General features: G+C 43.0%; 1 protein-coding gene across 7 annotated transcripts; it reads right to left on the bottom strand.

Annotated features, from left to right (window-relative positions):
• xpo1b (exportin 1 (CRM1 homolog, yeast) b) lies at positions 1-27540 on the bottom strand. Of its 7 annotated transcripts, XM_076285950.1 has the most exons (26): positions 26989-27384; positions 26814-26837; positions 24537-24668; positions 24254-24355; positions 21139-21211; positions 18796-18857; positions 18650-18694; positions 18274-18455; positions 17945-17993; positions 17732-17851; positions 17470-17598; positions 17042-17200; positions 16410-16607; positions 15825-15963; positions 15432-15613; positions 15161-15317; positions 14780-14943; positions 12148-12282; positions 11612-11795; positions 11013-11119; positions 10323-10517; positions 9924-10092; positions 2209-2343; positions 1751-1910; positions 1482-1578; positions 1-708 (listed from the first exon to the last, which is right to left on the bottom strand). In XM_076285950.1, the coding sequence occupies exons 3-26, from the start codon at positions 24660-24662 to the stop codon at positions 562-564; spliced, it is 3216 nt and encodes a 1071-aa protein (XP_076142065.1). In that variant the 5' UTR covers positions 24663-24668; positions 26814-26837; positions 26989-27384; the 3' UTR covers positions 1-561. The 7 variants fall into 7 exon arrangements, with proteins under 7 accessions (XP_076142065.1, XP_076142061.1, XP_076142063.1 ...); XM_076285946.1 differs by lacking the exon at positions 26814-26837 and having other exon boundaries at positions 27311-27540; XM_076285948.1 differs by having other exon boundaries at positions 26814-27384.

The raw sequence follows: 27540 nt of genomic DNA, 5'->3' as shown, positions 1-27540 counted from the left end.
GGGGGGGGGGCAGTGAGTTGTTAGGGCAAACAAATCCAAACAAAAGCAAAATTTTAAAATGTCTAATTCTTACAACCTCATGCAGCTCATAGTTCAGGTATGTCCAACTGTATGCTTGAATGAACAATGCAAAGATATTACACAGGTCTCCATATAAAACGCATACTATGTAAAAAGGGCCACTGGGTGAGTAGCATTTACATATTGGCATTGTTTTGGTCGACAACCACCCGAGTGCTGATCTTACCTCTCCACAAGACAGGCTAACTACACGCATACACACACACACAATCGTCAAAGAGCATGTACGCACATATACACACACACACACACACTCAGGCTGCCCAGGGAAGGTGTGCCGCCTCAGCACTCAGCTCTCTCGGTTGTGTATATTTTAGTTTTTCATTTGTGTCCTTATGTACAGGTGTAGGTGTGTAAGTATATGAGTGTATGCGAGTGAGACTGTGGTGTGTGTGTGTGTGTGTGTGTGTGTGTGTGTGTGTGTGTGTGTGTGTGTGTGTGTGTGTGTGTGTGTGTGTGTTTGAGTGAGAGGGGGACAGCTCAGTCACACATCTCCTCGGGGATCTCGTGGGGGTTCAGGATGCCGGGCACAGACATCTGAAGCTTGTGCTTCTCCTCCTGGGCCTGTCTGAGAGACGCCTCCCGCTCCTCCAGGAACAGGTCTGTAGTATCTTCACCTGCAAACTCCTACAGCCGCGAGAGAGTTGAAGTAGTTTACCCTCATGTACTCACATAAGGAATTATAAATAATGAAATTCTTATGCTATAGTAGTAATTAAAAAGGTATATTGTGTGGGTTGAGGGTGGGGGGGGGTAATGGGGTGTACCTGTGTGTGTGTGTAAGGAGGGGGTATGTTTGGGGTGGGAGGGTGATGAAATGGTGTGTGTGTGGGGAGGGGTGTGTGTGTGTGTGTGTATGGGGAGAAAGAGAGAGAGCAACCAAGAGAGAAAATGCATATGTGTATTGGGGGGGGGGGGGGGCGATAGAGAGAGCACGCCAAGCAGAAGTATGTCAGGGGCTCCAGTTCTACAGCCTCTCTGCCAGAAATCTGTCAGCTCACCCCTCCACACGCAGATACACACCCAGGCCAAGTTACAAACTAATCCTACTCTACCCCTCTCCGACTCACACACTGGCAGGATTACATAGTGCCCCCCATAAACTTGAGCACACACATACATACACAAACCCTGTCCCACTGCACTTTCCCTGACAGTAAATCTGGACTTGATGCCCCACACAAAGACACAGACACACACACACAGACACACACAGACACACACAGACACACACAGACTTCGCATTCTGGTGTACCCCTGATCCCTCACTCACAAATTCTCTCCTAATAAAGCTCATGGGAGGCCCCGGACCAACACTTTGTAGGAGTAGGAGGGGGAACGATGGACACTCAGTGGACCGATGGCTCTTTGGGCCTGGGACAGACATAGTAGAAGCTTACCTTAATCTGCACCAGGAAGTCCCTCAGGTGCTCCTTGAAAGCGGGGATGTCCTGGTTCAAGCTGAAGAGGCCTGTTACAAACACCTTCACCTGGGCACTATCAGAGAGGTGGTGGACACGGAAAAAAAAATATTAGTGCATCATATTTTATTATAAGTGTATTACATCTTATTTTACTATAAAAAGAACATTAACCAAACACAGTGCCAAGTTTCATCAGGTGTATATTTGTGTGTGTGTGTGTGTGTGTGTGTGTGCGTGTGTCTTACTCTTGCAGGTGAGGGAAGGCGGTCTTGAGCAGGTTGGCCACATACTCCTGGATGAACACCTGGTTGTTGACTGGGCTGGAGGGGTTCAGGGTCGTGTTGATCTTGCCCTCCTCCACCAGGTTGAACATGTAGGCCAGGATGGAAGCGTGCATCGTCAGACCTGCCACAGAACACCAAGGCTCACCTTCACTCAGTTCATTGAATTACATACTCTGGGCCAAAGGCACTCCACGAGGTGGCCAAGTGAATTTAGGTCCTGTGCAACTACCCAGGCGGGGGCAAAACCACAAACAATAATAAACAAACAGCAGTGATCCCTAAACAAGTCCCACTAGTCAGACCTCAAGCCAGCAGCACAAACAAACATGCCTTGATCACACACAAACACAGACGCACACACACTAACAAACACAGATGTGCGCACAAACACAGACACACACACACACACACTCACTCACCAGCAGTATGCGACGTATCTGTGACAACTGAAAATATGTGCTGGAGGATGTCACAGAAGTAGGTCTGGTAGAAGCTCTGGGCTGCAGCCTCCTCCTGCGCCACATTCTGCAGCAGCGTGTACAGGATCTGCAGACCTGCAACAGGAACACAGCCAGGGTTGAGCCTCTTCACATACACATACACAGCCACTAGCGCCAAGAGCTCCAGTCATTCAGCGATTACACCACTGAAATCATTTCTGTGAAATTACCACTTGTGCAACACAACAATGTTGCGCAACAAAGTTAAAATAATTTCAACTACTTAGGTGACGAGGGAGTTGTTGCACATGTGCACAGCACTTTAGCGGATTCCCATTTAACAATACTTGCACAACAATTTAAAATGACAGGATTTACGATTAAAATGGTGCATTTTCCATGAGGTATGTGTGGTGGACATCAAACAGGCTTATCTCAAAGAAAAGCCTATGCCTTTAATTCAAGGAGTTCAAAAGAAAAAACAAAAACAAACAAAAAACGCTGCCGTTTTATGAAACACAATGCAGCTAATACATTTAGATAAACGGCAACATCAATGCAACCCGGATGCCGTATAACAAGAAAAAATAAGATGAGGGAAGCGTCGGATGTAGGCCTATCCACCAGCGCAGCTCTCAAAACAAGTCACAAAACCTTTAAGTCGCAGACAAAAAAGACAATCCCCACAGCACACACAAGCACAGGAAGAGGAGACATGAGAGACCCGAACACCAGACCTGCAGGAAACGTATAAGGTCCAGTTGTGTCCGACTGATATGGATTTTGAAGGCTGATACCTATATCGATATCAGAGTATTTAAGAAGCCGGAATCCGATTTATCAGCCGATAGTCATTTTAACCAACACAATGTAACAATTTTCTCCCAAAACAAAGTTTTGATCAAGGTGGGAAATTATGTGTTTAAATAGGCCTAACTATCTGGTTCCCTAATGAAAGGCCCTTAAAGGAACATGCCACCCAATGTCAGTAGTAATATATGTTCTTACCTTAACTTTCACGAGTCGAGTCATACCTCTCCCGTGTCGGTACGTGCACTCAAACGCTCTGGTGCGCGGCGCGAATGTGTTAGCATGTTGCTATGCTAGCGGGCTCAGACGTAGCCATAGAGGGAGGAAGATAGCAGTAATCAAAAACATCCACGTTTTCCCCACTTAAATACAGTTGCACGAGTAGTTGATAAAAATGTGTAAGGTCACAACATGAGGGGGTACTTGGGAGTACTTGGGAGTACTTCGACCTAGCGTAGTAATATTAATTAACACCTAATTGTAGATCCCAGCCATGCTTTCCGCCGTTTGCAGCAAAGCGGAATTCTATGAAACATGAAATCACTATAATACTTCTGCTTGTTATCACAACCCTTCACAATGCATGTTATAACCATGATGGTTCACAATCTACTTTACCACTACCTGCTACTTCAGGGCAGGTTGTCTCCATTTACGGAAATTACTGTGTGTGTGCCTCGGAGGGGGAGGGGGAGGCTGAGGGGTTGGCTGAACTCTGTGGTGGATAGGATCTACAATTAGGTGTTAATTAATATTACTACGCTAGGTCGAAGTACTCCCAAGTGCTATTGCGACACACATTGTAGTTCTCCTGTTTATTCGCTTGGAAAATCGCCACGTTTCATGTTGTGTGACCTTACACATTTTTATCAACTACTCGTGCAACTGTATTTAAGTAGGGAAAACGTGGATGTTTTTGATTACTGTCATCTTCCTTCCTCACATGGCTACATCTGAGCCCGCTAGCATAGCAACATGCTAACACATTCACGTTGCGCACCAGAGTGTTTGAGTGCACGTACCGACACGGGAGAGGTATGACTCAACTCGTGAAAGTTAAGGTAAGAACATATATTACTACTGACATTGGGTGGCGTGTTCCTTTAAGGGTCATTAACACACCAAGAACGATAACTATAACCATAACGATAAAAGCGTTCACACTGAACAACGATAAACAACATTTCTCCTTGTGTTAATGAATGTGACCGCTACAATTTGATGGGTTCTGATTGGCTATTAGCTTTTTATCATTCTCAAAACTGCTCTGAAAGTGATCCCCAACGATATCGTTCTTCATGTCGTTATCATTATAGTTTATGTGTGAACGTAATCATTCATATTATCGAGAACGATATTTGTTTACCATATTTTCCGGACTATAAGTCGCACTTTTTTTCATAGTTTGGATGGCCCTGCGACTTATAGTCAGGTGCGACTTATATATGAAAAAAATATATAATTGAACATGTTTTTAAATGTTAATTCATATTAACTGACATGAACCCTACATGAAACATTACTGTCTAGCCACGAGAGAGCGCTCTCAAATGCACAAGTTCTGTGCACTTTCAGTCAGAGATTAGTGGTTGCGCTATGCCTGAAACACACGTGCATACCTAAATCCTCAAATTACGCCCAGGATTCTGTTTTGGCCTCAGATTCGGACAAATAAAGGCCAGTAATAATTTTGTTTCAATTTAACTCATAAAAGAGCTCTTCTTAATATTTTATATTGTTGGTTGGTTTAATATTGTTGCCAATGAAAAGTCATTGTCTTACACGTCTCCAACACGTTGCTCTCAAGCTATCAGTTGCATGCTGCCCCCTTCTGAGCTTGCCAGAGGCTGAAGCAGTAACCTAGCCTACATTTAAACACAATTGTTGCTGCCAGGCATCAGCCTACGAATTTTATAAAAAAGTAAATCATGCATGATTAAAAATAACTAAATTTAGGCTGAATAAGGTTTCCATTTCAGCACAACACACGTTCCATGAATAAATGAAAGCGGATGCCTTATCTCGCAATAAGCGGATGGAAATCCCAACACCCTTACATGAAACTTAATAGTGAACCATCAAATACCCCGCAGATTTCAGTGGTCATCAGTCCCGATATTTAGCAATATAATCAAACAGTAAGCCATGCCCCAAATAAAGGTGCTATGCTTTGTGCAGCCTAAATAAAAAGACCCCAGCGATAATTTGAAGATTACTCCTAAACATTCCTCACCCGTTATCTAGACATGCATGAAAACATTTGAAAACAAAACTCACTGCCATGTAGGCTAATATTTGATCGCTGTTTTGCTACTAATTATATTTCACGTACTGAATACGCACACTAGAAAGTGAAAGTAGGCCTACTTTGCGCTCCGTGTCTGTATGTCTGTTCATGTCCGCAATCGATTATAACGTTCCTCAAATAGAGAACACATCGATGTTCTCTCGCGTTATAGGCGGTCATGCTTCTGTGTTTACAAAATTCCTGACGGTTCCTGATCGCTAAACATTTGGTTTCCTTTCCTGTCTTCATTTGACTTCAGCGATGAGAGAGGGAGAGAGAGAGCAAAGTGGTCCATGCGCGCTAGGGTGGTCCTTATTTTTCAACTTTTGAAAGTTCATGCTCTCACCCCACAAATATGTTTGAATAAATAAAAAAAATAATTGGGCAAAATTTTTATCAATATTAGTCAATATTTAGAGGTTGCTCAAGACCTTTGAAGTTTAACACATACTGTGCAGTGTGCATATTCAGGATTATTTGCGTATTATGTGATACATTGTGCTAGGATGTATAATTGTTTAATAATATATGCTTATGGCCGCAATGGACTTATTTGGCCATGCAGTCAATGTGTATTGATTATTGGTGACCACATTAAAATGGGAGTTCCATATTGTCCATGCAAATTTGCAATGCGTATTTGCTGATCTCATCTGCTGATTCCGGTATTTCCCAATAATATGCTGTTGTGAGCAATTCATAGCAACTCCTGTTTCCATTGTGATATGTCTTTCAAGGCATCAATGTGAATGAAGCACAATAGACAATATACACTGAGACAATGGCTGAAGCAACACGAAGCAAATCCGCTATATGGGTGCTTGGATCAGAAGAGACTAAAATAACTGGAACGAAGTTACCCTTCAAGAAGCAGGTTTTATGTTTGTTGTAATATCACCATAAAACATTGAAAAAAACTTGCGGTGATCAAAGAAGTCTTGGTATTCTAGGACAAGGCTAGGATTCCCGTTCGTCCCCAACATGCCATAAAACAACTGGAAACACTTCACGACAAGTGGCAGAAGCTGAAGAAAAATGCCAAGAGAACTTCTGAGACTCAGCAGTGCAATGTAGAGGCTTTCATAGACCAGTTGGGAGACCTGTTTGATATTGCACATCAAGATGCACTCATTCTTCTCAAGAATCCAGAAGATGGAGACTTTCTCCTGGCCCAAAGAGAAAGAGGACGTCCCGAGTGTACAACTGTACAATATGATGATACAATTTAAATCTCTCACTTTGGCCTTTGGCCTTGGACACTGACTGGATCTGCTCCTTGTTATTTTAATTCAATGATCAAGATATACATCCCCAACCGCCCACTGCGGTCTTCTGATGAGCGTCTGTTATGTCGACCAGTCATAAACACTAGGTCAAATTCAAGACTCTTTTCCTCAGCGGTTCCATGTTGGTGGAATGAGTTGCCCAGTGGTCTCCGTTCCTGTGATGGTTTTGGGTCATTTAGGAGGGGTCTAAAGGCATATCTGTTCAACATGCACTTAGTTCATTAAGCGCTTCTTATGTGTTATGGTTTGTAAAATATTGTTTTATTTCCATTAGGCTGTTGATTAATTTGACATTGTTGTTTACTATTGATATTCTCTTTACTGTAGTCTTACCATGTTATTGTTTTTATATTATTGATTGAATGGACATTGTTTATTATTGCTTTTTTCCCCCTCATTTTCATTGTTTATTTCATTAGGCTATTGATTAAATTGACATTGTTTATTATTGCTATTCTCCTTATTATAGTCTGACCAACAAATAATATTGCATTTTATTTTGTTGTGCGTTCTTAAATGGTACAATGTCTGCAAAAATGAGCGATTCCGGAAATATCCAAAGGCCTTGAGCTACCTCTAGATATTGTAGGAACAATTCAAAATTTTGCACAGTGTGTTTTTATTGGTATCCGAACACATTTAGGGGGTGAGAGTTGAACATTTCCAAAAAAAAGTTTTTTACCCCATATAAGGACCACCCTAATGCGCGCGTGTGTGTGTGTCTCTGCATCGGGTTCAAATGAAGTCAGATTTGGTCCGTCCAGTCAATAGTCCCGCATTCAGGCCGATCCATTATTAGATTAATGTTATCAGACAGCACTGTAACATGTGTGGGAATTTCTCTCATTATGATAGAGTTGTGGGACTTTTATTATTATGCTCAATACTTAATAACTTAAGCGCAATACCCGCAATCCTGCGCTGAAATTTAGGCCCTGGTTTTAAATGCGCATCTTTTTTTCTCGCGCTCTCTCGGAGGTGGCCAGCCGAGCAATTGTTCTGCTACCAGTTTGTGCCAATATATCGTCCAAAATGCTTGATTGCATTCTCCACATTTTTAGCTAAATTTTCATGTAACACATCAGCATTTTTGTTCAGTGAATCTTTTGTAAATTGCTTCAAAATTAGCGCGGGCACTCGTCAGCAGGCTTCGGCTTGCCTCTTGCCACTATTCACTCCTTCGTCTTCATTAACATTCCCTGTAGAATTCTCAATATTTTTGGCCTCTATGTGTCCAGTTACATCTGTCTGTTCTTGGTCTTGGATTTTGTGAAATAAATTTCTAAATATCACCTGCTTGCTGCAGCTTTGGTCTGCACATCCTATTAAAACCGGTCTGTGCAGTCTTTTTAAAACGCATCTTTTTCTCTCTCGTGGGCATTTAATCTGCTGCCGGCTTGTCACTCCACATCGCCCAAAATGCTTGATTGCATTGCATTCTCCACATTTTTAGCTAAATTTTCATGTACCACATCAACATTTTTGTTCAGTGAATCTTTTGTAAATTGCTTTACAATTACTGTCGGGCCTATAGATCTATGCCTGGCTTGCTTCGGTCACGTCTTTTTAAAACCATCTTTTTCTCTCTCGTGAGCATTTAATCTGCTGCCAGCTATTAACTCCACATTGCCCAAAATGCTTGATTGCATTGTATTCTCCACATTTTAGCTAAATTTTGATGTACCATATCATCATTTTCGTTCAGTGAATCTTTTGTAAATTGCTTTACAATTACTGTCGGGCCTATAGATCTATGCCTGGCTTGCTTCGGTCACGTCTTTTTAAAACCATCTTTTTCGCTCTCGTGAGCATTTAATCTGCTGCCAGCTATTAACTCCACATTGCCCAAAATGCTTGATTGCATTGTATTCTCCACATTTTAGCTAAATTTTGATGTACCATATCATCATTTTCGTTCAGTGAATCTTTTGTAAATTGCTTTACAATTAACTTCGGGCCTATAGATCTATGCCTGGCTTGCTTCGGTCACGTCTTTTTAAAACCATCTTTTTCTCTCTCGTGAGCATTTAATCTGCTGCCAGCTTGTGACTCCACATTGCCCAAAATGCTTGATTGCATTGTATTCTCCACATTTTAGCTAAATTTTGGTGTACCACATGGCATTTTCTTTCAGTGAATCTTTTGCTTTACAATTAGGCCTATCCGGCCCTCTTCTTGGCTGCCTTCACTCCTTCTTCGTCTTCATTAGGCTAACATTAATCTTTTTGGCTTCAATAGTCCAGTTACATAGTCTCTGTTTTTGGATTTTGTGAAATACATTTCTAAATAAATGCGACTTATAGTCCAGTGCGACTTATATATGTTTTTTTCCTGTTCATGAAGCATTTTTTGACTAATGCGCCTTATACTCCGGAGCGACTTATAGTCCGGAAAATACGGTAGTTATCTTTATCGTTCTTGGTCTTATCATGAATGGGCCTTTATACAGCTTGTCTTTTTTAAATGAAATAAGTGGTGTAAGGCCTTTCTTCTTTGATAACCGCCATTGCACTATCTACACTGGATGCAAATGCAAAACGTATCTTTTACTTCCTATGCACTTCCTCACTTGGTGTAAACACCTTTGTTGAAATGCCAAAAAATTGAAGACTGAAACTAGAGAGAGTAAGTGTGTGTTTGGGAATTAACGTTGGCTCAGAAGTCTTGTTTCATGCTTAATGTAACAGTTTACATTCACTGACAGGACCATCAAGGACAGTGCGAGCGATGTGACAACGTTGTAGGCTTGGAAGCGGAACCAAGTCAATCAAGCAGCATGCATGTCTTGCAACAAGAAGCTACAGCATCTGGTGGACAAACCACATAACGACAATACTGGAAATCTTAATGAAGGATCAATAGTCGGTTTTCCTTTATTTAAAAGGTACATTATGCAGGTTTAGGTATTTTTGGCTACTGTAGAGCTCCCTAGAGTTGCGATATATTTATATTTTACTCTGCGGTTAATAGCAGGATACTTGTCCCCCCTGTACAAAATGAAAATGCTTTTGTTGTGGAGGTGAAGGATTAACAACAGGCAAAAACTCTCCAAAGAGCTATATCTACTGACAAGATAATGTTTCACGATTCTCACGAGATTTGTCGGTAGTTCTTGAAGTTGCATGGCTGGTTTTCTCGGTAGCGACTCGCTATGCCTATACTGTATAGCTATGCTAGGTGAATGATTTGCCTTTTACAAGTTTATTTACCATCAAATTGGCTTCGTAAAGATTATACTAAGGTGAAAATCTTTCATAGTGTGTGTGTGTGGGTGTGTATGTATGTGTGTGTGTGTGTTTCTGTGTGCTCACCCGTGTCAGCCACATTCCTCATGGTGTGCTTGAAGGCCCAGATGATGGAGTCTAGCACCAGCTTGAACTGGGCTGGGGGGATGGCCAGGAATGCTGGGAAGCAGTGGGAGTTGACCGCCTGGAGCAGGTAGAAGAAGTGCGTCCTGTGCTCGGGGTATTCCTCAAAGTCCTACACAGAGAGAAGGGGGAAACGAGGGGGTGAGGAGCTTATTCGCCTGAACCTCACAGCAACAGCATTTCAATTGGGTGGGAAGAGTCCTGCAGTAGGACAGAGGTGCGTCATTATAAGAAATGACCACCGCTACCTTGGACCAAATGGCCTCAGTAACTCGGAAAGCCAAATAAGGTGACCTGGTAAAATTATTGATTCAGTGCAGTGTGTGGTTCAGAGGGTGTCACCTTGTTGATCATGTTCAGAGTGCACTCGAAGACAGCATCAAAAATCTGTGGGATTTCCGTGGTGATGTGCCCGCCAAGTTTATTTACGATGGTTGCCATCGTGCTGAGCACTTCGGGCTCCCTGGCAGCCGGAACATTCCGCTGGTAATCGATGAGCACGGCATCCAGAAGCGGAGGAACAAAATTCTCCCCCACCTGCACAGGCGCGCACACACACACACACACACACACACACACACACACACAAGCACACAGGGATTAGACAGGATCAGTGGCAGGCACCAGACGTACGACTGCTTGTGTCGTGTCAGGACTAGACTAATCTCAGACAGGAGGTTAGAGTCAGGTGCACCTTGGGAACACACCTCGGTACGAACATTTACATGTCTTAGGATTTTTATTACGGTATTTAAAGAAACAAAACTCAGCTCAAATCAAACACAACAATAAATACAAACATTTAGCACACACTCAGAGCAAATAAAGCTATTGCATTCAACAGCAACTCAAAATACACAGAAAACCCTAAAATAGTACTGGCTGTGAAGTACGTTTCTTAATGCAGACACTAAATCGGTCTCTTCAAAGCATTGCACTGTCACTGACTATGAAGGAGTGCATCTTGGGGGGAGAGAGCGTTGCGTGCGCTCAGCTGTGCTGTGTGTCGGAGTGTCTATGGGGCGGGCTCACCATCTGGGGGTCATTGGAGCGGCTGACCCAGCCGGAGATCAGCTTTAGCGTCTCCCGCTTCACCGTCCTCATACTCCTGATTAGAGGCTGCTTCGTCACCATCTCACCTGTGGCAGACGGACAGACAAGACACCCGTTAGAGAAGACAGATGATCATAATCACACACACACCTATCCTGGACAGTAAATCTGGACTCCCAGGAAGACACACACACACACAGTGGACGAATTTCAGACACACACATTGGCAGGGGGAGAGGACAGAACTCTGAGATGTACGGTAGTAAAATTCTCAGGGGGTGCCTATCATATCAGGATCATCACTATTACGCACACAGCCTGCAAACACTTACATTTCCTTCACACTTCATCCTATTTATAGCACCATGCCGCCAGTAGTGAATATAGATCTGGCTTACAGAACTATTAGTAGTACGAGCCCACAAGACTAGCTCCCACACATAGCTGTACGGCAATAAAACAAATCTGACTCACACACACACACACACACACACAAATGAAGACAGTAGGTGTAAGGTCAATCACATAAGATGCAAACAGTGCAGGGTATGAATGTGAACACACAGACACACACACACCATTGGTCTGGATGGCAGCGGAGATGTTCTCGCTCAGACACTTGTAGACGTTGAGCATGTCCAGGTAGATGCGCCCCAGCTGGATGACGAAGGGGTGGCCAACGGCCTTGCAGGCCCGCACGTTGGTCTTCAGGATGCTGCCCAGCTGCTTTACAGTCTCTGGGTCCTTCAGGATGTCCACGTTCTGAAGTGAGGAGAGGGGACAGGACAGGGAGGAGACTGGGGAGGTTAGGAAGGCCACTGCCGTGCTGGGACGACTATTATCAGCGAATTTACAGTGCTTGTTTTCTTTCTATTTAAAAAAAACAGGAATCAGTCCAAAATGTGACAAAATGAAGTGGATGTTGAGCTACATACAGTCCACATGTATGTCCATGCATTATTACACAATGCAAAACTAGTCTACATTTGAAAATATGGACACTGATCTCCCTCCAGAAACACACACAGCACTAAAACAGTGGTTGTGTATAAGGACCGTGTGTGTGTGTGTGTGTGTGTGTGTGTGTGTGTGTGTGTGTGTGCGCGCGCCTTACCTTGGTCGCCTGCTGGATGATGCTGTCCCACACCTGGTTGGGCAGGAGCATGTACTTTTCTATCAGGTGCTCCTGTGTGGCCTGGTCGTTACTTGCGCTGATCATGTAGCCCACCGCCTCGTAGAACGTGTGCACCTGGAATAAACGGACAGCAGCACAGGAGAAGAACGGCAGAGAGAAAGCACAGGAAGAGAAAACAGCCGTGTTCATTAGACGGGTCCTGACAGGGGAAACAAAGGGAGAGTGCAAAACAAATGAAAGACAACATCCAAGAGACGACTGCTGATTTTCTTCCCAACCCTGAGGTCAGTTATTCATTCCAGCTAATTTCCTGCCTCTAAGCCTCTACAAATTACAAGAGTGGGGACAACTCAGCTGCAGAAAACAAAGAGGGGTGGGGGGGGCATTAGGGTTTTTCATAAGTAGAGAAAATCTTTACTTCTAAAGAAATGCAAGTGTAGCACCGGTAGTTCGTTCGATCATACAATTCTGCGGTCAAATGAACTGGCACTACTGATAGAACGTAAAAGCACCTAATCAATAACTTAATAAAAGCAATATAAAGGCCAAGTCATCAGTAGATCATGATTGGGCAAAAGACAACTGTGACTTGATGCTCCAGAGAGAATGTGATGGACCTTTTAGTAAAATGGAGCACTTGTCCTCAACATTGATAGCAATAAAATGTATGGATAATAATTTAACTTCAAGACTACTTTTAGTTAGCCATGTAACCCTTCATGGTTTTAAACAAAGACCCCATCCCCTCCCCCAATGGAATGCTAATGTGCTGGTTTAAGGCCTATCACTTACACAAGACAAAGGATGCTACCTTGATATAATGTATCCATGTATCATGAAATGTAAATGTATTCATGTCTGGTATCATTTTGATAGTCTCATTACAAGGATTGTAATGATGTGATTGTGAGAATGTTTGGAACATTCTATAAGTGATATTTCTGATATATAAGATATCTCTCCTCATGCTATTCTGATAAGAATTCATAGGTGTGAAGTGGGTGTGAGTAGGTGTGTCTGATGCCAACTGGAGAACCAATAGTGGGATTGTTCTTGGCGCCATTTTTGTTCTTTGTTTAAAGCATTTAAAAGTAACTAAACTGCAATGTTTGTCAGATCAGATTTTCTAGACTTGGACTAAGGATGTAGCGGAAGAGAGGATAAGTTGGCTACAGGCCAACCTAGGCCTCAGGCCTGGGCTAGGCCTACATAGACCATAGACCTTTTTTTGTACTCTCTCTCAGCTTGTAACATAATAAACCTGATTCCTGAGTTTTTCCTGAAGTTCGCCAGTCTAAGATCAATATTAAGTAATTAGTCACCCACAATTACTTTCAACATCATCTCTAAATTACCATACAAACAGTTACTCTATGGCAGTGTTTCCCAAAGTCTGGGTCGCGACCCACGGGTGGGTCGCAGGAGATTTTATTTGGGTCGCCAGCACAATTTATGTTGTGTTATAGGCCTAACTGATACCATTTGTCATTTGATACTAGGAAAGCTAACAGTTTTCTATTAGGATGTAGTTTGTTAACTACCACAGTCACGGTTTTGCCATAAAAGCTCATAACTGGCGCATGAAACTGGGGGACGAACGCATCGCAGAGGGGGTGCCAGAGCATGGATATCTACCTCTCAAAATGAAACCGTTCTGTGGGGCGCCTGCCATGTACCTCGTAGTTGCAAACTACAAAGGACATGAATCCGCCTATTTGCACGAACATTAACAGATACCAGCTCCTCAACTTTACCGATTAAAATCTAGTGACCTGACCGTGCTGTCAACTAAAGCAGACATCCATAGACCGGACATAAGGCCATTCAATTTGCATGTAGATAGTTTCGATTGTAGATGCAATATTTAAAAGTTAATAGCAACCTCCTCACATTCTTATTTCTGATTTAAAATGCACAACAGTGCATTATATTAGGCTACAATTTAAATGGACATTTTAAACACTATTCCTCTCGTTTTCTACCTCGCTAACTCCAAAGTAAAGGCGCATTCTTCTGGCTATTGCGCAAAAGCCTCTTGTTCTGATATAACGACTATACAATATAACATAATACAACAATACAATATAACGACTTGAGTTATTTGCGGTTTACATCAGAATTGACATCCACAGTGTTATGGACCCATTTGTCTGCAACGCAATGTAGCCTACAACATTTTTTTTTAGAAATACAGGAACAGCTTGCTGACGACTGCGCAACATGCGAGAATTTCCCCAAACTCTCGGATGCGCATTAAAACGTATCTTTTCAGTAGTCATTTCCAACTTTTCACGCTGATGGTGCTCAAAATGCAACACAACCGTGTTCAAAGCAGGATCTATCTATGTAGATCCTATAGCAATGTAAAGTTGGGGAAGGCATAGAAAAGTTGGAGAACCTGTGGCCTAAAACAATATTGGTGGTTGCAGGGTAGATTTGAAGTGAAATGGGTCGCGATTGTCTGTCATTTTTAAAAAGTGGGTCCCCAGAAAATAAGAAAAAACGTTTGGGAAACACTGCTCTATGGGATATGACAATCTCAGGTGCAACATGCGTTTGGTGTGTAGCGAAGGTGAGGCAGGAGGCAGAGATCAGGAAGTGAAGGCCTCACCTGCTGCGGCTGGAGGTCACAGATGATGGTGTTGATGTTGTTGAGGATTTCGTCGATGAAGGGCATCACCTCACCCACCTGCACCTGGACAAAGTGTCGCCGGCACTTCTGGGCGATCTTGATGAACGTGTCGCAGGCCATGTCCTGCACGCCATCATGGGTTTCTATAAAACATAGTGAGTTATAAGCATGCCACATTATACAAGAATGTGAAAGTATACTAATTCTGTTGGCAAGTAATTTCTTGCAGATAAAGACTGATTGTTAGTAACATACAACAATTTATACTACTATACTGCTATTGTCAAACTTTGCCAAAGATCCATGATGTCCATGCTAAACTGAAGCTGCAAACCCATTGTCAGTCAGTCACTCACTCACCGTGCATGAACTCAAAGAGTTTGTTGACGACAGTCTTGAGGAACTTCCAGTGGGCGCGCAGGAATCGTGGGTACTGGCCCACGATATACATGATATTGGAGGCGATGATGGCCTTGTTGTCCTTACCCCTCTTTTGCTCACACAGGCCCAGGAGGTCCTGAGGCACAAACAGATGAAGCATGAAGCACCAATCATCCCTAAGTGCAGAACTAATAACTACTAACTAATCCCCGTCCAGGAACTAGGCACTTAGTGATATCCAGTTGCCCACCTTGATGACTGTGACCAGGAACCTCTTCTCGTCCTCCTCGTGCATGGCCCCACTGATGGAGCCGATGGCCCAACACAGCGTGTTCAGGTTCTTCCAGGACCACTCGGTCCCGTTCACCTGGTTGTGAAGCTTCTCCGTCATGATGCGTTCAGTGTCCGCATAGTCCAAGTGAGTCAGGTAGACTGAGGCCCATGGAGAGGAGGAGGAAGAGAGAGAGAGAGAGAGAGAGAAAACATAAAAAAGAAATGGTTTAAAAAGGTATTGAGAAGAGTGATCCCAAGCTAAAGAGCCAGCAGTAAATACCCTCAGATGCATCAACAACAGCTAAGCTAAGAGGATATTAAGTAAACAAATTGCCCAAACAGTCCCTGCGCTATGAGGCAGAGCACTCACCCAGCGTCTCCCTCATGTTCTTGTAGAGGTTGATGGAATCGGTGTCCTTCATGAACTCGCGCACCACCTCGCCCTGGTCATTCTCCACCACCAGCACCTCCTCGGGCTTGGCCATGCGGCTTACCATCAGCAAACGCACCTGGGGGACAAGAAGGGGGAGGGAGGGAGGGGGGTGTGTGTAAACGGAGGAGTCTTCTCCTGATGCAGTGGTAACACTTCAGCTGCTTTGAGGAAACTGTGCAAGAGGATGTGTCTAAAAAAAATAAAGTTTCAGTGTTTAGCTGTGCATATTTACAAGCTGCTTCGGCTGAGGGTTTGCAGTTAATTATACCATGGGGAGGTATTGGGCTTCAAAAAACAAAAAAACAAAACGCCTCTTAAAAAAAACAAAACGGCCTCTTATATCAGCTCACAAAAACTAGACGTAAACTGATGTGGTCAGTCTTTCAGTATTTTGGGGGTTTGCCTTTCTAGGCTTCCATCATTGTTTTTAATACTTGGACTCCATGTTCCATATATGGACGAGCCGCTTACGTTTGCTGTAAAGGACCTCTCTCTAACGTGGCTGAATGAGGACGCACTCACCTTGGAGAGGACGGGCAGATAGAGCTGCCTCCTAGGGGGCACGTCGAAGTGCTGGCTGCCTGACAGGAGTGGCGAGGTGGAGGTGGAGAAGGGGCTCTCGCGGTACAGCTCGGACGCCAGGTGGTTCCAGTACTCCAGGCAGATCTTGAAAATCTCCGTCTCCTCCACCTCAGAGACCAGCAGCATGTAGTGCAGTGCCTGTGGAGAAGGGGGAGCGTAGAGCAAGATGGAAAAGAGTGAGAAACTGCATTAAGTGTTCTATCTGACGGAGAGATTGTGCACCACTATTCCACGATGGATCAGACTGATAAAGAGACGTACGTAGTGAGTGAGCGTAATGCCAAAGTGTTGCTTAGAGAGAAGTGCATGCAGAGTGAGATGGACGGGCTGAAAGTTTTTGGGGCTCATTCTAATTTCGCAACCACCGTCTTTTGGAACTTCAAGGTGGCAGGGCCTGCGTGGTGGTGGAGACAACACTGACTAACATCAGATGGTTAGATGGGGACGGGGGTGGTGGTGGAGGAAGCAAGTGCAGAGGAGATAGTGATCAGAGGCCTGTGGGCTGCTACTGCTGCTGCTACTGCTGCTGCTTTAGCTGGTCTGCTTTGGCAGATAGGACCGGGTGGCCTCACCTCCATGAGGGTCTCCCGCAGATTGAGGCGTTTCTCGATGAGCTGGCCGTGCTCCTTGAGGAAGGTGCAGAGGAACAGGCTCAGGTTCTGGATGAAGTTCTGCTCGTCGTCCTTGCCGTTGGCGTAGGCCAAGCGGATGTTGGTGTTCAGAGGAAGCATCTGTTACAGGAAGAAGGAACAATATATATTTTTTTAAATTATTTATTTCACCATTGGACAGAGCTTCACAGCTGTCAACTGGGCATGGTCAAACACATGATACCAACAGCATGTCAAAAACATGCTGATGACAGGCCATAAACATTCCCAGACAAACAACAACAATATTTCACAAACAAAACAAATATTCAGACTAGTTCAGACTTATTCAGCCAGTTCAAGTCTATGGCGAATTGATTTCTTAACGTTACTAGTAGCGGACGTGTTACCTGTTTGAGTTGCATCATGGTGAGTGTAAACAGCGTGACAAACTGCTCCTCGTACTGGCTCACGCTCACACCTGCAATCTCGGTCAGGCACTTCAGCGTCACGTTTCGGAACATGGGCACGTTTAGAAACTGTGGGAGAGGAAGGGGGGTAGAGCAACAGGGTTTTTACTGCCAGCTGGTAATACGACACCCTTTATGGATGTTGGGCCTTTCCTGAGCACACAGAAATACTGGGGTGTCAGAGGAGACTTAAAGTATGTACCTTATACACGAGGGTGCTGATGAGCTTGGTTTCAAATATGTAGCCCAGAGGGATCCAGTTGAGAAACCTAAGCAGTGTTTCTAAAGTGGCGTGGACCAGTGGGGCATTCTGGGAATTTTCCTATAAAGCACAGAAAATTAAATGTATGTTTGATTTTCATATAGAAAGATCAGGGGGAGACAACCACACAAACATTCAAAGTCTGATACATACCATGACGAACTGGCAGAGCTGGAAAATCTGGGAGAATTCATTACACATGCTGGAGGGAAAAATACACAATAGTGGAGAGTTAATAATGAAGGTACAGTGGGCATGTGTATGACAGTCTTGCCCAAGTTTACTGAACATCAGTAATTGTGTAACTAGGTTGAAGGCCAAGAGTAGCTTTAGATCCAACCAAGCCTATCTGGTAGAGGTAATTGTTTTTATTTTATTTCAGGAAAGTATCAGCATGCTGGAGTTCAGACGTTTTATTTTTTTAATCAACCCTAAGGCCATTGTTGGAGTTAAGTATCAGAGGGGTGGTATCAGTGCCTCACCTGTCTTTTAGATGCTTGGCTTTGACCTGGGTCATTTGGCCACTGGAGAAGTCAAACACCTCCTCGCTCAGCAGTTTCAGGATAACCATGTTGTTCTGGCACAGGCTCTCGCTGGTGCGGCTCGCACCCACAATGTCGCTGATGAAGGTTGGCCAGTGCTTGGGCCACTCCTGCTTCAGGATCTACGCATGTGCACAGTCACAAAAACACAACAAAAACACAAACCACACTCCAATTTGTCCCTCTGCATAGTTAAAATACCAACACTGCCACAGGAATACAAGACAGGAATAAATACATCATGTCATTACACATGCTTAGTATTTTCAGTCACTCAGGTGTTTATTTACAAAAATGTAGGATAAGTAGATCTTACCTGCACCAGGATCATGTTTAGCTTTCCTATGTATACCTTCTCTTTCTGCAAAGTCACATAAGAATAGTGTCACATTTCTGGAAAGATAAATTCCCAAAATAAAAGCTGCAATAGACTGTGATGCATCTCCAAGCAGCTCCACTCACCTCGACAGTTGCTGCATCAGACGACGTCTTGATAATCAGACCGACAACATACTTTTTTATTCCTGCACACAAGCAAATAAAAAGGCCGGGCATTAGAGTCCGCTGATGGGCAGCAGAGGCCACATGCAGAGCCAGTCCTGACAATGGAGGCTTTGGGTAGGGGGGCACTTAAGGGTATCAAATAGTGAAGGAAATAAAAAGAGAGACATCTGTAGGAAAATAAACAAAAACCCAGCACATTTCAGAGATATACATTGTCTCTTGCCATGCATAGCTCAGTGAGTAAACTAGCGTGCGCCGGATTTGTTTGTATTAACTTGAAGATACATATTTTTTATTTCCTTAATGTGTTTGGAGATATTTGCCAATTCTAGTACTGGGAATAATTAATGACATCATTCCCTTTGAACAGGACAGGAGAGAAAAAAAAACAGCTCAAAATAGCTTTTAGACACATTGCTTGTTGGAAGATGAGAGTACTAGCTCTATCCACATTTGCTAGGAGCATCATCACATGACCACAGTAATGTGTAGAGAACCAATCACAGACCCGGATGCAAGGCAGAACGCTGACACGTGAAATGACATACTTGCCAGTCGCCCTGCATTGGTTTGCCACTTGAACAAAACTCAGGCATCTACGGTCAGAAGTGGGAAGTCTTAGGTCAATGATGGGGAAAAAAAAAAAAGAGCTAATAACTTGGAGGGGAAAAAGAAGTGACTCAATAATAGAATGATTAGATTTGACTTTAACCTAAAATGTAATAAAAATCTTGATTAGAAGCCAAACATTGGGCATACACTGTCTAGTCAGTATTAAGACTCCTGCAATGTTTCTTACAATTACATACTCTTACTATGGGCAGCCTTAAGTCCCTTAATTTAAAAAAATGTGGTAGCATCTTAACATGGATGTAGAACAATCAACAATTTCTCTTACTTGTTAAGCTGTTGGGATGGGCAAAAGAGTACCGACTGAATCCTATTAGTAATCTGGAGTCAAAAGCTCTTCAAAAGAACACATACATCCTGTTAGCATTAAAAAATGTCACACTCTAGTTTGTGTGCACTTCAAAACATTAGAGACCTTCTCCCAGCTCTGCTGCTGATTGCATGAGTCTGAGGATTGTGAGTGATGGAAACGCATGAGGAAATGGATGAAGGCTAAATTAAGAGGCATGTGTATGCAGTTCACCACTTCATTCTCTTCAATGCCTGGTGATAGTACCATTAAGTGGCAGATAGGGGGCAGCAAAGTATGGAACCTTTAACAAGGGAGCCAATCAACTTTGGGGTTGTCAATCAAAGGGTAGGCATCTTTGTAATTTCATGTATTATACATACTAACAAAAAAATAAAATAACCCACGTACTTGCACACACATACACACACAAAGCACTTCAGGTAGAATGAAGAGCAGAGAGGCTGGCCGAATTACACCCCAGGGACAACAGTTCATAGTTGGAGTACTTCCAACTCCATGACGTCTAATGCTGTGCTGATCACATTACACTGGGAACTGAATAATCATATGGGGACAGTAGTGATCAGAAGGGGACATGTTAAAACACTGGGTATAGTTTGTTTTTATTTGGATTGATGGAATATCAAAAGAATATTACATGATCTAAAGAATCAAACAAACAAATTCAGTTACATAGATGAATAACTAGATGCTTTAAATATACATCCCAAATTTTTGCAGCGGTTGCCTGTAGCTAAATCGGGGGAAGCCACAGCTGCCTGTAAATGAAATTACAAAACAGTTGCTGCGACAGGAACCATCAATAATTTGTTTCCTATGCTTGGCACTTGCAAAGCACTCTGTATAACAAGTTTTATCTGATCACTTACAATAACAGCTAGTCTTTACAATACGCCCATTGGGGAAACAGCTCTGCCACAAACAACGTGTTCTTGCTTTGACTTGCCTTTTTCTGCTGTGGAGAAGGGCTGCCCAAGTGCTGAATCCAATCCTTTTGGAGAGGGAACTGCACCCAGCCAAGCAGAAACGCACACCAGCATGCTTAGCAGAGGACACGGCTCAGCTTGGCAACGGCACGTCGGGCTACTAAATGCGAATTTGTGGCCGCAACTGAAAAGTGCCTTACGATGGTTCGCCTTTTGAATGGTATTGTCGCAGCCGAGTCAGAGGCAGCGCCGAGCCGCTCAAAGCCTTCTCTAACAGCTAGGGAGGTGTTGTCCACTGGGGTGTCATGTATGGAGAGGAAAAACTGCTCCTACAAAGCCATTTGATTGGTGAGCTCCGAATGCAAAAGCTCTTTTGACCTCTCTCTTGGCCTTGGGTCAGAAATGTGAGCATGGACGTTAAACGACACATACCTTCACACTGGTTTCGTGGTAAAATCTTCCATCTTGTTTTTATAACCGTTTCCAGAATCTGCAGGGCATAGTACTGTAATGCCAAAAGAGAAATAGTCGTTAATGGCGTCAGATCAACCCAAGCATGTCAAAACATGTCACCATAGCTGTGCAGTTAAACCACCAAAAACTATTTTTTTTAAAAAGGTCTGAATTGAGCCTGCCTGAGATGTTTTAAAATGTTCCCTTTAAGTAAACACAAACATGAAGGGAAGGGGAGGGGGGTCTGATTTGGACAGGTTTTCATGCAGATTTTCAGTGGGGTTAAAATAATATGCAACTCTCTCTCTCTCTCTCTATGAGCCGCTATTTGGATGAAAAGCCTGTAGCAGTCCTGCTGTTATTCCCCGCATCACACCAGAACAGTGAAAGACAGCAAAGAGAGGAGGGAGACGGAGAGAGGCAGGCCAACGCCTACGCCTCACGAATAGCATCTGGCTGCTGAGATGCTCACAGCTCCAGACGCTACCAAGCACCACAACAAAACGAATGATGCCACCCAAAAAGGAAGGAGAGGAAGAAAAAAAAAAGTTGCTGACCCCCAAAGAGAGCCAGAATGGAATGATCTCTGCCCTCCTCGTGTTTTTATTGGTTTCTTTTCTGGGGTCAAAATATGGTCAAGTCAAATAGCCACACCCTCACAGCTCATTTGCTGAGGATAAAAAAGATAAACAAATAAAGAGCTAAACAACTAAGACAATATGGCAAGTCATCCTAAAAGCTTGTTTTCACCTTGAACTGGTGTGCCTCGTAAGAACAGCAAGACAGACCACAGGTTTGATTTGACACCCTCAAATTCTGTAGAGTGATATGCTCCTTATTTTGGTTTGGTGTTTTAGTTAGTGTACTTGTTAACGTCACTAGTGTTATTCAGATCAACAGTATTTCAGCTGTAGGGATCATCGACTTTAAAGGTGCAGTAAGTAGGTTTTGTTGCAAAAGAGAAATTAATATATTGGTAGGCCTAAAATGAAGGTGTTTCTCTTAGCCAGGAGTGGAATGATTATGTTCCTCAAATTCCTGTGCCCACTGAGCATCTTGAATCAATGGATTTTGACTCATTCTTATTTTCTAAATGTGTTTAGTACATTGTACATGAACATTATAAAACATAACTTAAAGGCTTGAAACAGAGAACCAAGAAGCATAGAACGCACAGCAATACTGGGAAGCTGTTTTTTTGTCATTGGTGTTGTGAGCCTATGACTATTTATCTATTAATTTATTTCTGCTGACAACCAAAACTACTCACTGTACCTTTAACTAGGTGAGGGTGGTTGTGGTGGGGGCAAGGGGCAAGTCTGAGAAATCAAAAGATGCACAGCAAGCTGTTAATGTTTCAAAGCCACGGGGTAAAGGGTTGTAGAGGGGTACGTTTTCAACACAGATATGGTTATTAAAGGTGAACTTGAAGGTTGGACGGCCCTTAATGCTAAACCACTTTAAACCTAGAAAACCTTCCAAACCCTCTTGCAGTTTCACCTTTAACTTCTGATAAAAATAAAAAAGGAGGAGCCAACAGAAAACAGCTACAATAAGCAACAGCTCCTTCCAGCAGACATGTTTTATTCTGCCCTGCCGTTAGGATTTTAGATTTTAGTTTTTGTTTGTTTGTTTGTTTGTGGGGATAGCAGAAAGTGTTGAGACCTGAAGAGAGGACAGTGAATGCGAGACCAGACACAGGAGAGACATGAATGATCCCTACAGAAGAAATAGCTGCTGCTAGCACCTGGCTGTGATGAGGTCTAGATAGTGCTGTTTCCGGAAACCCTCCCTCAGCCCAATGAAACAAATGCAATAGAAAATTGATGAACATAATTCAGTCAAAGGGAATCAAAAGGGTAGACCTTGTGGAGGCCTGCCGCCAAAGCCTAGCTGTGTCAAGATGCACAGGAAGACACACCCCTTTTCTTCCTATTACAAGCAATCAACAATAATGGAACATTATGATTAATATCAAATATTAACACCTTCAATTAAGTAAAAATACAAGCTTTCTTTAAAAAAGCAATTTAGAAAATAAAGATAGTTCAGAGCCAAATATTAAGGAGGTGCTTTACTGATAACACTTTTTTTCTGATTGATTTTTTTTCTTTCCTTTTTTAAAAGTAAGAAAAATTAAGACTTTAGACAAATTTAAGAAGTGTTTACCTTTTCTGCTTTCTCTGTTCCTCTAATGATCTCACTTTAGGGTAAATTACATGTTTGAACTTATACTGTTGATAGATCAACTCAAACATTAGTAATGACTTGTCAAGTGTTAAGAGCAATGTCACAGGCAAGCAAAAAAAGGCAAACTGGTTTACAATTACTTTGAGGAAGCCTTTGAGATACTGAAGAGGCTACAATTTCCACACAAACATCAGTGGCATGAAAAACACTACAGAGAAGTAATGGAAACGGGCCACGTTCAGTTTGCTAACTCCAATCAAGACCAAATCAATGCAACTTATTTTAGTCGAGGAGATAAATAAGGTTTTTTTTTTTGTTTTTTTTTTGTCAGGAACATTTTACCGGTATCTGTTTGCCAGGGCAGAGATTTGAGGGTGAGAGCGGCCGCAGCCGGAGTCATTTTGTGTAAGGACGTGGTATTATAGGAGAAGACTGGGCACTCTGCAGAAGTATTTCACTGTAAACAGAGGATCGTCACACAGTGCCTTGAACTTGCACTGTGAGTTTTCTCAGTTGAGAGTGGAGCCTCTCAAAGGGTGAGCGGGCAAGGAGTTTATTTGTGCTTATGCCTGTTGGGGAATCTGTACGTGTGAGTATGTGTTTCTATTAGAGGAGGGAGATGTTGTTAAAGGGTTATCTGAAAATACTCCAGTGCCATCACTCCAAATGATTCACACCACCAGAGGGACAAAGACAAACAGAACACCCTCCCCTTTTTTGAAAACACAACCAGAGCAGGAAACAGGTGGTTACACTGGGAGGGACAGCACAGCTAAGTGATCAAAGATTCAATCAATCTAATGCTCTTGATCAGATCTATTGTGAGACATTCTGCCCGATAAATTTGACAGGACTTCCTCAAAGTAGAGAAATGGCCTTCCTCCACTTGAGTTGCCAGGCTTACTTTGGTGTTCATGTTCTGTGAGAACTCCAGGATGGTGTCTACTCTGGTCCAGGCATCCGGATGTTCTTTTAAATGGGTCAACACCTCCTGTGCCATTCTTTGCTGCACGGAGGAAAAGCAGGGGATAAGGAACATATTTATCACAGATCATTATTCGGTAGGTGCACCTTGTGGTACTGTCAACTGACATTCAGCAGCATAAGAATTACAATGCCATGAGGTCCTCTTGTCTACATTAACACATTGATTCAAGTTGAACAACTAAAACTAGAGCTATTCTTACCTGGGGTCCCACACCATGGTAGAGACAATTCACAACGTTATCCAGCAGGTTAATATCCAGTTTCTGGTTGAAGTCCAGCAGCTGTCGCGCTGCATGGTCGGCTAACATTGTCATAATTGCTGGCATAGAGCTCTGCAAGGACAGGGAGGTGAGGTGAGGGGGCAGAGAAAACATCCAACAGGCAAAGTCATGTGAATTGAAAGTTTGGGCGCACAATTCCAAACAGCTGACTGTATCCACCCCACTGTGGCAAACAACCCCTCCCCTCCCTCAACAAAGGTCTACTATCAACAAGCCTTATTTAACCTGCTCTTGGTCCTGTGTAGTGTCGGTCAACTTCTTTTCTGATACACATAAATAGCTTGTAAAAAGACCTTCATGTAAAGTAAACAACAGGGGGCCTTAAATACCGCTGGCGGTGGACACCAGAAAGCACATGTTTGTGCTTAACCAAAGGCAATGCATGCCAGGGCACATTCAGTTCATCCTCACAATAGGAGCACGTGCACCTCTGCACGTCCTACAACGTCACACTGTTTACATCTACAGCTGACAGGCATGGAATCTCTTTCATCTATTGCTGTGCCTTCAAACCAACCACTAGATAATTAATTAAGAATAACTAGCTCATGCTTAATAGTGTGCAATCAGTAGGTTTATTTATAACCTGTAAAAAGAATGCAAATAAAAAAGCTGGGTGCCATACGATCCAAGAACGTGATGAAATTCTTCTAATATTTGTTTCCTGTGACATCCAATGTCTGCAAGTGCACTTCAAGAGCTTTTCCACAGATGAGTGTCGTAAAAGTTAAAATATATCATTCAACTAAAGAGAAGTCAAATCGTGCAGTGTTATTAACTCTAGATAAACAAATACTCGCATGTCGAACTAATTACGCTTGCCGACGTTTCTAATTCACCATCTAACAAAGGCTGGGAAAGTTCATGTCCAACTTCCACAATAACTTGTTTAAAAACTTTGGTCGAACAATTTATAAAGGCTACATGAAAGCCAAAATGGACTTCCTAAACTGCTAGCTTGTCCAACCAACTTTCCAAGATTTCCTCCTAACACGATTAGCTAATTGTTGGCTTGGATACATTGACGGTTAGAGTAACCGCTCAAATTACACTGAGCAGGTAGCGGATTTACAATCCATGTTTGATATATTGTAACGTCACCAGCAGACCCATGTCCTTGTACAGAAAAACGTAAGTAACTTCTCTCAACTAACTAACGCAAGTAACGTCAAAGCTAATGTACACAGATACCTCTAACGTTACATAATATGACGCTATAACGGTTCGAAATTGGCCAGTTTGCAAACCTACTACGCACTACTACTAACCTAACTGACTTGGAAAAATAGTAAACTGATTTGCTTAACGTCAGTGAACACTATGCACTCAACTACATCCGATACATAATTTGTCATAAGTTAGCAAAATGTGAAGCGTAACAATTTGCATAACATTGCATTAACGTGGGGTTCTTGCTACACAATTTAAATCAGTTCGCAAATGCATAAATTACATCAAGACCATCGTGCAGTTACTCCATCACGCGATTTAAGGGGGTGACACCGACTTGGCTTTCCTCAAGTTGAATGGGTCTACTCGTTTCCACGCTGATGTTACCCCTCCCACCAACATGCTGTTTGACGCAACCAGCACACAGTTGGACGAGGAGTGATGGCTAGCTAGCTACACAACTGGAGTCTAAAGCCTAAATCACCGCGAAAAACAGAGAAACGTCTACAATGAGGTTATGATTCATTATATTCGTTACTTGTCAGTCGAGCTTTCAGTGACATTATCTTGACAAAACTTAATTGGACAAACTGCCGTTAGTCTATCTTACCGTTACAAGGAAATTGTCTTTCTCCTGCAACGTTAATGAACTGAGCAGCACCATCATAACCCGTTAGCTAACCTAGGTGGCTAAGGTTTAGGTTCATTGTAACGCGATGTCCATTAAACGTTAGCTACCATTGCAAGGCGTTAGTTAAAACGTTTTCTGCTGGCTAACGTTATGATTAAGTCAAACGTGCTCACGACATATTGTATAGCTAATCTTGAGTATTCGCTAGCCACCTGGGTTCATTCAATCCTGACTCACACCACAGCTTCTAGCTAGCTAACATGAGAATCATGCATCCATTCATGGCACGAGTTCTGTCACACACCCGCAATACCTGGTAGACTAACGTTAGATAGCTAGCTCAGTCATCGCCAGCTAGCTGCGAAGAACACTCTTGGTCTTTTAATGTTACTTACCTACGATAAATCTGTGATGTGCTTCTTTGGATTTAATCCCAAAGTGAAGTAACGTTAAAACAAATAACACTGACAATTTTACAGCTTTTTGCTCAGGTATAACTTGCGTCAAGCCCAAAGAAAATAATGTTAACGTTAAGCCGTAAGTTTTGACCCAGCACTCAGCGTTACCTACCAAAAATCCAAGCCTTTGCCTGAGAGAGGGATGGCTTTTAAGCCACGAACGTACACAAACTGACTAGCTTCAGTATTCCAGTTGCTTGATAGTTGCTAGTTTGCTAGCAGAAGCTACCTAGCTACAGCTAAAAAAGGTTGTCTATCCCCTAACGTTAGACAGCCCCTGTTCCACTATCAGCAGCTATGATAACCTTAGTTGTTGGATGGTGAGGACCACTGATGTGGAATTCGCACCAATAATCACGGCAAACTGAGTAACTTCGTACTCCGATGCATTTTACGAAATAAAATAAAGCTTAATTTATAAATTGTATCTTTACTGAGATAAATGTTGCAGCGGGCGGTTTGAGAGACTGTGAGCCTGTGCCTCTTCTCCTCTCAAGCAACAAACTCATAACCGGTTGAAACCGGTTCAGACTGGGAGATTCCATCTCGGTTTAGTTTTCAGCCGATGGCGCCTCGGAAAGTTTGGACTAACGTCACGCCCACGTTGGCTTTCAATTGGCTCTACCTCTGAACGGGACATCCCTCTTTCACATCTATTGGTGCA

The sequence above is a fragment of the Alosa pseudoharengus genome, unplaced genomic scaffold (assembly GCF_046254945.1).
Source record: "Alosa pseudoharengus isolate Yale_2024_CS ecotype anadromous, Long Island Sound unplaced genomic scaffold, YU_APseudo_1.1 YU_APseudo_1.1_scf_15, whole genome shotgun sequence".
Lineage (NCBI taxonomy): Eukaryota > Metazoa > Chordata > Actinopteri > Clupeiformes > Clupeidae > Alosa > Alosa pseudoharengus.
This window is presented reverse-complemented; position numbering and strand designations above follow the sequence as displayed.